Below are 12,539 nucleotides of genomic sequence, written 5' to 3'. Positions count from 1 at the left end.
CTGCACAGGGACAGTTTGCTTTTTGAGCCAAATTCATATCTAGCCAAACCACAACTCCAAATTCGCCTCCCATTTTGGCAAATAAACCTATAAATTCTTTGTTAAATTAGGAAAATCATAATTCTTAAGACTCCAAGTGCAAATTCAGTATCATTATTCAATTCCAGTGCACGGTTGCTGCTATGTGAGTGACAGGCACCATGTAATTGACGGACAGACCAGAAATTAAAGCCTGCTTTGAAATGGAAACCCAAACGTCAGGTTCAGTGCTTGCTCAGAAAGAAAGCACCAAAAACACACAGCCACAACTGGACTCCTGGTGAGGCAGGTCTCACTGGCATCCACGTCAGGTCAAACAAACAATGCAGGCAGAGGAAAGAGAGGGGCAAGATGGGATCCCTGCGGGGAGGAAGGGAAGAAGGAATCGGAAAAAGAAAGGAGGAAACTCCTCTGTCTCTGTGCAGGTGAGACCACCAAGCCAGGAATTACTCATCAGTTTGTGGTGAGGTTATTACTGAATGGACTTCCAAGTAAATTTTTCCCCCTTCCTTCCTGGATGGACGTGGCTATAAACCCTGCAGCCTCATTCTGTTCTGCGTGTCTCTAGAGGTGGCCCAGAGTAACTCACTCCCGAAGGGGCAGCCTCTCTTTAGGAAAAAGCGTGGTACCACCTCCCTCAGAGAAGGGAGCTTGTGTGGGCACCGCAGTGCACGCTCCCCTTGAGACCACCCGAGTGATCTGGAGAAATGCTCTCGGCCCCTCGGTTCCCTGCGCACGCAATGCAGTCTCTGTGCACGATCCTGACGGTAACTTTCTAGGGGGCGTGGAAAGAAACCATGGGTTCTAGACGCAGCCTTCTCCACTTACAATTTGAAAAAGCGTCAGGCTGGGTGTAAAGGCAAACAATCTGACAGGCGTTTAAATGGTGTAAAAGGAACATGAGGCAGAAAATATTTAATGTTAGGCAACAGTTCCTTCAGATGCAAGAAGCACATTGTGAAACGATACTTATAAATGAAATGCAACCATTTAATCTTACTACTCTATAATGAATTCCTCACACTAGAGTAATTTGCTGTAAAAATAAATATACGTTTTCCAAATGCTTTCTCTGCTCTAGGCAGGTCTAAAATGGATTTATAATCAGAGAGCCTCTGTGTTGCCTGTTCTGATCGACAAAGCCATCTAATTTTTTGTTCAAACGACCTGTGGAACTTCTGGATACCAATCCTTTGAAGATTCAGAGTAAGCTTTCTGGTTTTTCACTAGGGAGCTGCACTTTAAAGAAGGGGAAAAAACACTGTCAGAAACCACTGTGGAAATCAGAAAATGCACAGAACACTTGGCACTGGGCAGGATCTGGTACTGGGACGCGGCGTCTTTCCTAAGCGCTGCTCTATGTTCAGGTGATGCGTCTGTGCCTGCTCTCCCCTCAAGGTCACGGAGTACACATACGTGTCACAGGGCAGGGGAAAGACAGAGAGACTCTAGCTGCAGGAGTCAAGGGCACCGGTCAGGAGGCCAGTAAACAGAACCCAGGAAAAACTCATCTAAAAGCAACGTGCAGTTTTTGGTCTCAGGGGTCTTCAGTACTCTCTGGGGGTGGACTGTTGCTTTCTTCTGGAGGATTCATCTGAATGGGCCCTGGTAGTGCTCCTTGACAGGGAAGTGCTCTGGCATTCTGGAGGAGATGAATCTTTGTCATGTGGCTCCGTTCTGGACACGACAGGGTATCAAGTATCTCTGGTTCTGGCCACTAATGCCAATATAAATGTCCCAGACACTGTGACAACCAAAAGCACCACCCCATTTCCAAACACATGGTTCTCTGACCGGGGTCCCCGTCTGTCAGAGAACCACGCCGGGTCCTTGCACGCCCACTGACCCTGGGGGAGCTAACAGTACCACTAACCTGGGAAACTAAGTGCTGGGTTAAGAGTTCAGCTAAGTTACTCCACGGTATTACTGCCTCCGCGTCCATTTGGTTTGGCCAAGCGGCTGGCGTGGGCCTTAAAATGACATTGGCTCCTTCATGCAAGCAAATGCTGTGGAGAGTAGCCCGCAGAGTCACGCGCAAATGGAAGCTCCTGAAAGGACCGCCTCGACGGCCCTTGTGAACAAGTCTCCCCCCGCCTCCCAGGGCCTTCCCCGTTGGTGCCCCTCGGGTAAGACCCCCATGGAGCTCACCAAAACCCCATTTTGGTTTGAAGTGAACAATCCGGCCTTAGTCTGGCAACCTCAAAGCATTCCACCCACAGACCCCAATAAAGACAGGCTTATGCCCAGGTCCTGCCTTGACCTCCCCACGTGGCCCCTCCAGGTGTGCAGGTACTTCCTCCAGGACCTGTGAGTCATAAACTTCTCTATCTCAATTTCTCTTGTGGTGTTTTGCTTACCATCTGGCACCCTGGGGGTTTACCTAGCAAATGTTAATGTAACAAAATCATAACATGTTTGGAAACTGTGGGACAGGAGGGGTCAGAAGTACGTCCCTAAAGACTATGTTTTTAAAGTTCTCTGCTCTGTATGAAATACGGCAGGACAATGCCTGAAAAGCAGCTTGTTCTCTCAGAGAGGTTTGTGCGTTCTTGTTCTGAACGTTGTGCCTGGGAGATACTAAATTAAGATGGAGAAGGCTGTGGGGACATCTGTGGGTGTTACTGTCACCTCTTTATGATAACGGAGACAGTGAAAAAGCATCAGGCCAAGCTTGGATGGGCAGCTGAACAGGAACCTGATGTTCTACCAGCAGCATTATTGAGTCTGAAAGATGCGGAGGGCAGGAAGGTCAGCTTGATACATTGTCAGGGAGTTGTCTTGTTGGGAGTCGCAGGATAAGATGCATCTCTGGGGGTAAGATGTAGCTGTAAATTACTCTCTGGCTTACACATCCTAATTCCTAAAATGTCGATAATATTATCAAAAGTTGCAGTGTGGGCTTACTGTGCTGTGATGGGTAGTGAAGGGAAGGGCCAGCGCTGACCTTGTTTAATATTCAGGGCACAGCCTGGGCATGTGAATAAGATGGGAATCAGCCCCGGAGGACCAGAAGCACGGCCCCTGCTGTGTGACCTCTGTGACCTCCGTGGTTGCCGCTCTCCCCTCCCTTGGGCTTTCAGGCAGCATCTCATCTCTCAAGGTCTCTCCGCACTCCTGTGGCCCTCAGTACCTGACACCCCTCTCTCCTCCTCTGGCACCCCCTGCACGTGCGCTGGCTTGATTCACTTCTCATTTGTGCTGCTGAGCTTGAGGGTAAGGATCTCACTTTACAAATCGCTATTTTCCCTCCCTCAGGGGACCTCGCACAGCCTTGCACTCATAAGTGCTCGAGAAATATTCTTCCCTTGATGGAGACAGTAAAGGACTCTCACGTATGGCCTTCTACTCGTGCTTCTCATTCCACATGCCACACGAAGCCCAGGATGGAACTTGGGGATGTGTGAGAGAGGAGACATGAAAAAGGGACTGGTCCCTTGAGGAGGGAGTTGATTCTGGCCGGTGGACACCAGACAGAACCAAATCTGGGAAGTCATAACCTATCCCAAGTCACTCGAAACACCCGGCTCTGATTTCAACGGTGATGCGATGCCTGTGGCTCTACGTGGAAACAGCCTCAGGGGCTCCAGGTGCTGGTGGCCCTTAATGGCACTTGAACTGCGTGATGGCACCATGAGGGTCGCTGTCGCCCTTGGCTTGTGCGTGGTTCTAGGTGGCACTAGCATCGTGGTGGAGATTCTAGAGCTCTGCATTTCCATGGGATCGAACCAGCTCTGGCCGGTTCGAACTAGCTGTGAATGATTTAAACTAGACCAAAGTGCTTCTTCAGGGATCAAATAGGCTCGCTGCTTTTAAATCTTGATAAGGCAGATTCAAACAGGTTATGACTGGTTTGCACTGAGTTACCCTTGCACTGACTTGGTTCAGAGTAGCCAGGGTAGATCTGATCAAATGGCTCGTTTTAGGTGAAGCAAGCCAGTTCAATCTAGCTTGAACAGGATCAACCGGTTCGAATGCAATGACAGCCAGTTGGAACCACACTGTATCACGGACGTTTTCACTGGTCTCTAACTGTACAAGGAAATACGGTGATACAGCTCTCACATATTATATTGGAAATATAATACTTACAATGTTATCCTTTCTCACCTTTTCAACTTTTCAAAGCTTATCACTTTTTCCTCAAGACTGGCCATTAAGAACAACCAAATTATGTAGCATTTATACATCAGGACTCCAGCATACTTTGGAAATCTTTTTTCCATTTAGAACTGTTGGCAGGTACGTGTATAAGCACTGCCTGCCATGTCACCTCAATCTCCTCTCCTCTAAGCTCGGGACGTGAGGTGTGGGGTGAGCACTACGGCCGGCTCAGGCGCCCACATCTGCCCGCCGCCCCCCTCGGAGCACACGGCGCCCCCTCACCTTGATCCTGCTGACTGCTTCCTGGGCCTGCATCATGCGCACGTTTTTGGAGGGGGTTTTGTCTGAGAGAAGCTGGGTGGAGCCCAGGTAATTGGCAGCAAAAATGATTCCATCGATCAAGTCCTCAGGGTCACAAGGTCCAGGAACTGTAACACACAGAGCCACAGTGGTGAGTGAAGCCACGCTCTACCCCCGCCCCCCCCCCCCGATCACACCACCTCTCCCCCGCCGCTCACCTCCAGCACAGGTGGGCCAGTTCCAGAGACCCCTGAGCAGGTGCATCAACCTGCGACTCTGGAGCATCTCTCTGGTCTACCTTCACTCAGCCCTCATTTGCAAATAGAAGGAACAATCTCTTCCTAGAGAAGCTTATTTCACCCAGTCCATTTATTGTGAGAAACAATGTGAATATTTATTTAAACATGAAACATAAAATTCAGGGATAAAGGATGTTGTTTTGCCTGTTAGACTGCGAGCTCTTTGGGACAAAGAGCTCGTCACAGTCATCTCTGGCTGTCCTGTGTCTAGTCAGTGTCTGTCACCCAGTGGGTATCAAATAAATGTTTGCTGGACAAATGGTTAGGTGAGCAGAAGGCCGTCTTATTAGAAAAACTCATTTTACAGCAGTTCCTTTACTCGCCACCCATGCATATCGCCCCCTTCCATCTTATCCATAATGGGGGAAACAAATTTTATAAATCAGAAAAATGAGTATTTGTTGCCAAATGTTTGGATTCCCAAAATAGCCTCTAACCTGAAATCTGCAAGACAGGTAACATTACCCTAAAGCCATGGTCTCATGCTGCTAACCTTGCTGACTCACAGGCTACAATGTTCCCGGCCTGCGTCTACATACATATCAATTCCAAGGAAAATTGGAATTTTCTGTTCTCATTCACCAGCCTTTTAAATCAAACCTTAGTTTTAAATATTTAAAATGGGGGCATCTGATTCTAACCACAATCACCTGTAAACCCTACTGGAAATTAAAACATGTTTCGGAATAATATATAACTTTACAACAGATGTGCTAAGAAAGGCATTTTAATTCTGCAATGAAAATATATGTATTTTCTTTGGCTTGAATGCCATATCTGGAAAGACTAAAATATACTTTTTAACCCACTGTTAAAACCTCAGCGTCGTAAATTAGATAACTTGAAATGGAAACAATGTGCTTTTTCCTTTTGGAGAGCTAATCTGAAAGGTTTTTATCTTTATCCTTACACATCCAGCTCATCTTGCGCTTAAACAGCTGCTTCCCACGATAAGCTACTTATCAGGGTACAGCCTTAAAGTAATCTATTCATTTTCCTAAAACCAAGTTGGTGGTGGAAAAAAAGAAATTTAACAATGTTTTAGGAAAGGCCTTCACGAAGCGTGTGTGTAGTAATTAAGTCAGGAAACCTGTTAGTTTTCTGATTCTCAATCTTTCTGAGACTCTGGATAAACACTGAGTGATACACAGCCACAGCTGCCTCCACCACATACCAGTCACTTACATGCTTCTCAACAGCTACACCCTTCCTACCCTGAAGCTTTTATAGATGTGAGAAGGATGCAGGTCATTTACAATGTACAACTTTAGGTACACAGCAGGGAAGCGCTGTCAAACTAAAATAATACCTGGACAAGCTTGGATCCACACTATGCCTTGTAAAAAGTAAGAGATTATCAGTCTTCTCTCAAATTCCAGTGATAGATTTATAATGTTACAGAAACATAATCATTTTTGACAACCCGGTATTGAGGAAAAAAAGGTCTCACCTGGAATAGCAACTTTTAAAAAGCTTCCATTTATTTTGTGAAAATAATGAATGTTAAAAGAAAAACAGGGCTTCCCTGGTGGTGCAGTGGTTGAGAGTCCGCCTGCCGATGCAGGGGACGCGGGTTCGTGCCCCGGTCCAGGAGGATCCCGCATGCCGCGGGGCGGCTGGGCCCGTGAGCCATGGCCGCTGAGCCTGCACGTCCGGAGCCTGTGCTCCGCGATGGGAGAGGCCACAGCGGTGAGAGGCCCGCGTACCGCAAAAAAAAAAAGAAAGAAAAGAAAAACAAAAATGCAACATCTTCTCTATGGGACTTCCTATATCATATATTCATCAGTGGATTTAGCTCTATTTACTGAAAAGGGTCCTTCTTTAACCATAATGAGTATGGATATGCAGATATACTTAAAAGCAATCCAGATAATATTTAAGTGACTATATAAATATCAGGCAGCCAAGAGGCAGAAATATTGGACCTAAACAAATATATATTTGAGATATGATCTTATGTCAATTATCCTCTGGGGAAACTGACTAAAATCAAATGTCACGGTATTACACTCACAAAAAACAGCCCGAATTTCATAAGTTCATTTTAGGCTCAGTGCTAGTGGATTTTTTAAAAGTTAAAAAAAAAGTTATAATGGTCCTAAGTCAAAGAATTGCAGGTTTTCCTTTTCAGTGATGCCTTTATGCTGCTCTGTGGGTGAATGAGCACACACGTTATATCTTCACACTCGTGTTAATGCCGAGCTTGAGAATCTCTAGGCCTAGAGGGATGGATATGAAGAATAGTTTTGACTATTCTGAAACAGTCAACTTCTGAAAACTCCCCAAGGTACTCTTGTGGAGTTTTGGAGCTTTGCAAAGATGGTGGAAATAATTTCCAAGTTACTCAAGAAAGAAACCTGAGTAACAACCAAACCTGTGAGCTTGTCCTGGGCTTCTGGCCCAAGGGTTCAGGTAGGTTTATGAATCCAGGTAATTCATTCTTGGGCAGTGGAACACACCAACGGTTCATGCACAGGATCCAAAGCCCAGACACGATGTCTGGGCATCCTCTGGCCCCCAGAAAATCCTCCTTCAAGGGAATGACAATCTACCCTGCCCCCCAAATCATCTGCTGTCCTCCCTGGTAGAGGATCAGTAGCACGCTCCAGTTGTGTGGCCTGACCTCAATCTGGGATGTCTAGCCTGGATTGAGTTGTGGCCCCACTAGGCTTGTTGACAGGATACATTTGTGCAGTGAACAACCTGCACAACCATGTGTGGCAGTACTGCATCAGATTTTTTTTTTAGGTTAATAAATTGTAATTTTATTATAAATGAATTGAGAAGTCAGAGGAGGGTGTTAGACAAACATTTACATAATTTGTTTAGCATTAAAAAACTACTTTGGAGGGTTCTAAGAAGATGGTAGTAGTAGCATAGTTTTTTATTCTCTCTTAATCACCACCTAAAACAAAGAAACTAGATAGGGAAACCAAAGGCCACTGGAATATATTTACAACAAAACTAGGTGACAAGATATTGCCAGGAACACCAAACTACAAGCAAATTGCCAGAATCCATAGGACCTGCATAATATCAACATTTGTGTGGCAGAAAACAAAGGCACTGCATCGGATATTGATTACAGGGAGAATGGTGGAGTCAGACTTCTGGTTCCCAGCCTGTCTCTGCTACTTAACTGTGGGATCTTGGGAAGGTTGCTCACACCCCGCATGCCTCAGTTCTCTCGTGCATAACATGGGGATAATGATAAAACCCACTTCACAAGATCAACGTGAGGATTCAACTAGTTATTACATAGAAAGTGCTTAGAACAGTACCTGGCAGACAGTAAGAAAGAGCTTGATAAATGTTACTATCACTAGCTCATCCAAGCAAGAGACGGGAATTACTGGGAAGGTCTTTTTATTTTTTTTTTAAATGAAGAGCAAAATTTCTCCCTTAGTTAAACATCATTCCCATTTGAATGGGCCTTGATGGATGCAAGAGGTATATTGGACTAGAGATAAGGAGACTTGGGTTTTGGATCCAATATGGCCAGTTCTAGGCTGGGCAAAGCCCCCAGCCTCAGAGTCTCCTGGACAGAATCAGCAAAGGCAGGGAGAAGGGTCTTTGAGAGGTTCATGGCTACTGCTGTTTTAGTCTAAGATTCTAAGACTTAAGACTGAGAATAGGTGACTTTGTGGTCTCTTTTCCCCACTATCGTCTAACAGCCCAGGGCTTCCAATACCCAAAATGCTAGAAGATTCATGAATGACTCGGTGTTCAATATTTCCTTCTCAGCTCTTACCTTCGACGTAGGTTGGGAATGAAGCCAAGCTTTTTCTTGACTGCAATTAAGACAAAGAGGTTTCAAAAAGGGCAAAGCATAATGAAAAATGCATTAACACAGCCATCTGTGCAACATGAAAAATAAATACATCACCAATGACAGATATTAACCAGTTGTCAACCATTTTTGGCTACAAAAAGTGAAGTGTGAATAAACATATGCATTTATTATTAAAGGTTACCCGAAGCCCAGAACCACCCATTCATATTTTAGATAATCTAAAAATCCTACATTCTGCAATCAGAGTGATGTCTGTCATCTTAAAAAATAACCCATGGACCAAAATTCATAATCATTAATAGCAATAAGAAGGACTCAATTTGTATTCTTAAGAATTTGGGTGCCTAAGTGAGAAACTGCTGATTAGTAAAGGCACCAATGAAATGATTATATGCTAAAATTAAGAATTCCCTTTGAGAATTTTATTCCACTTTATGTCTTTGCTGCACTGATCTCTAACTGTGCTAAAAATGATTGCTACAGTTTTTATCTCTTCCTTTCATCCCTTACTGATGTATTTTAGTGTAAAAAATCCATTACATAAGTTATTATTGTTTTACCTTAAAATAAGAACCCAATAAACAAAGAGGTAATTTAAAAACCCTGGAATTTCTTATACTAAGTAAAACCTCATAGCAAAGGTCAGTCTCCCAAAGCATCCTTGGAAGTGGATGTTATCAGCTAGAAACCTTCTAGAACCTGATTGGATGGCAGTTTAAATGCTAGCTCTCAGAGGAGCAGTACTTACCAGTTGGTTCATTTCACAAGCAAATGTCCTAGAGTTAACTCTCAGTGGAATAAGAATAGGTAATTCATTCCTGCTCTAACCAGTGACAGAATTTGCAGCCGGTATGTCTAGGGCAGGGTGATGAGAGCATTACAGGAGAGTGGAGAGCTAACGTAAAAGACAAGAGTCCCTAAAATGGGCAAAATCAGGGTTTGCATGGCCAAGGGTTATCTTCAAAAAACCTAAAGATTTTCATTGCCAAGAATCTACCAGGTGTTAGGTGATCATTTCAGAACAAGACTACCTAGTACAACATAGCTACTCAGTAGGTTGACCTGAATTGATGGTATACTCTGAGGTGCCTAGTGGACTCGAAGACTGAAGGCCCCTAGATGATGGCTGGTATATCATGGGAAACGACTCCATATCATAGCACTTTATACAGTGCTCTTCACTTGGAAGATGGGAATGGCTACGGAATGATTAATTAGTTAATATTTGCAAAACATTCTAAAAAATATTAGTGTTCATTGTTATGTGAAAAATTGGAGGCAGTCGAAGAAACCATTTTAAGACTCTAAACTCAATCCAGGACAATGACAAGAATTCAACACTAATCACACAATACACAATGCAGATCAATCTCAGTAAACCTGCTGCAGATGTGCTCACTGGGATGAAATGGTTCCTCACACCAAAGAGGGTGGGTTTCTGGTTTCAGAAAGGACCACCTTTAAAGAAACTAAGGACACAAGATCACCAGGAATGAAAAGTTACTGGCTGCTAACGCATTTATGGAAAGAGGCACACCTAGTGAAAGCCAGGATTATGTGGATAGGAGAAAAGAGGACTCCAATTTCAATGGTGCTTCACATTAATTCTACTTTCCATTTACTCAAGTGAGAAGATAGGCCCAGCTGAGTGCCTGTTGGCTTAAACTCTGTTGCTTTAAGGAAAAAAATCCGTAACTTCATGGTATGCAGATGAAAGCTAGCTTCTTCGTAAGAGCCAAAGACTTTTAGATTCTTATTCCCCAACCACTTCCCTGTCCTTGCCCTCAGCATCTAGGGGCAATGAGGGCTTTACTTCATCTAATCAAAATGGTTTAGCCTCCAGGTACAAGCAAGAAGCCAATTTATATTTATATTTTCTTGGGCTATTAGATTTAGATTCTAGCAGATGCTACAAAAGAATTGCTTTAGTCTGTGGCTCTAAAAGCTGCTGTTTTACTTAGAGTCACAACGGAGGGCATTTGGTACATTCACTTATTCTCTAGTCATGAACTCATGACTGGCTGTCTTTAATCTCTGGGGTAGTAAATTTTTTTTTTAAAGAGTTTTGTGAAACGAAAGAGTCTCTAATCTCTAATTATTGCACACAAAGAGGATTTTCATCGTTATTTCTAAAGATATGCAGAAACGTGTGCCAAATGAGAAACTTGCTTATTATATCTGATGAATAATCAAACGCTGAATATTCAGATGTCTGATTAGCCCTGTGTTTTCCCACATGTGGACAGAGATGAACATTAGTTGATCCTTAACATTCAAGAATTAAGAAAGCCACATTCAAGAACTTAAAGGCCAAATCTTTGGGATGTTCCAGGAGGTCACATGAACCATGTGTAGAGCCCAGAGGCTTGAAAACTGCAATAATAACATACAAGCTACCCTGTCCATTCAGTGTGTGACCTGCAAGTACTCTTCATCGCAGGGATAGCAGATTCTGGTGTTAAGAGCCTGGGCTCTCTGGAGCTCTGGATTCAAAACTTGGCCCTACCACATGTGAGATCTGAGACCTCAGGTAAGTTACTTAACCTCTCAGCTTCCTCCACTAACAAATGAGGACATTAATTCCTACCTCGCGGAAGTATTTTAAGGACTAAATGAGATACTATGTGACTTGCTTGGCCTGGTGCCTGAATGCCATAAATGCTCAAGAAATGGTAACTCTCATTACTGTTATTATCACTGTGGCTTTTCTTCTTGCCATTTGTTCTTACCTATTCGTGTGCTATGAATAAAGTACAAGGTGACGTTGTAGGATGCAGGGCCAGCAGAAACCGTAAGCCCATTACTCCTGTTCCTGTGGCCTGATGAAGACCAGAGAAGGACAAAGCATATTTCAAATCTAAATTCTAATGTTGGTGCCGTTTCAGAGAAGGTCTCCTCATGTTTTTTTGGTTTAATATGAATAGATTAATGAAAAAAATACTTCTCCCCTGCATGAATATTTAATGGCAAACGTATGTGAATTCAATGATATTTTAAGGGTAAATTTTAACTAAGACTCCTTTTAGAAGCGATCTGCCACTCAGGTTAAAATGGAGGTCACTTTCTTCCATTGAATTTAATGGAAAATTATTAGCAAAAGGAAGGAAAAATGAGACAATCATTCATTATGTGGTTTAGCTCTTTAACGCCTGTCCTCAGTGTTGATTAGGCAGCATCTATATTTAGAATGAGCTGAGCCCACACACAGATGATGGTGCACGCCAGTGTTTACCTGTTGCTAGTTCATAAGTAGGTGAGGGTAGCAGTTAGTCAGGTGTCAAAGGACAACAGGTGCTGGAGAGAGCAATGGCTCCCTCTCAGGGGAAAAACACCTGCCCGTTTCTAGCCCCAGAACCCTTAGTGGGAGCAAAGCAGCATCTTCTCTCTTCAATATTCTCTGCCAGTGCTCAGCATGGCCTCCATCAGTAGGGTGACCATACGATTTGCTGTCCAAAGAGACACTTTAAGGCTGCACTGTCCAGCAGCCCCTAGCCACACACAGCTATTTAAGTTAATTTAAATGGAATAAAATGCAAAATTCATTTCCCCAGTGCCACTAGCCACACCTCAAGGGCTTGCTAGGCACACGTCATAGTGTCTACCATATGGGACAGTCCAGAAGTAAAACATTCCCTGCATCACAGAAAGTTCTCCTGGACAGCACTGCTGCTTTCAAACGTGAGACGGGGTGCTCACCAGGTGTACTGCTTGGACAACAGGTGTGAACCAGGACCACCCCAGGTAAGCCAGGACAAGCAGTCATCCTGTTGTCATGAAAGATATTTCACTTGGGCCTGAAATAAATTAGTATTTAAGAAACCAGCCCATTTCCCAAACCACAGAGCAACTGTAATGCCATAGCACTGAGGCTCACCTAGAGGCTCACCTCTAGGAAGGATGCTGCTAAACAGAGCTTTTGATGTCCCACGTCCAAGAGAACCTTCTGCCATCATGGCAATGTTCAGTAATCTCCGCTTCCAGTACAATAGCCACTAGTCAAGTGTGGC

The 12,539-nt window shown here is 44.0% G+C and overlaps 1 protein-coding gene across 1 annotated transcript in view; it reads right to left on the bottom strand.

The window, feature by feature from the left end:
• Positions 1-12,539, bottom strand: part of APBA1 (amyloid beta precursor protein binding family A member 1) — a gene marked incomplete at its 5' end in the record, with an annotated part of 77,932 nt that overhangs the window by 25,137 nt on the left and 40,256 nt on the right. The window contains 2 exons of the mRNA XM_082843119.1: positions 4,423-4,568; positions 8,491-8,530. Coding sequence (XP_082699245.1) covers positions 4,423-4,568; positions 8,491-8,530 — 186 coding nt within the window. The remainder of the gene's footprint in view (positions 1-4,422; positions 4,569-8,490; positions 8,531-12,539) is intronic.

Source organism: Leucopleurus acutus (assembly GCF_964270905.1).
Source record: "Leucopleurus acutus genome assembly, chromosome: 7".
Classification (NCBI taxonomy): Eukaryota; Metazoa; Chordata; class Mammalia; order Artiodactyla; family Delphinidae; genus Leucopleurus; species Leucopleurus acutus.
This window is presented reverse-complemented; position numbering and strand designations above follow the sequence as displayed.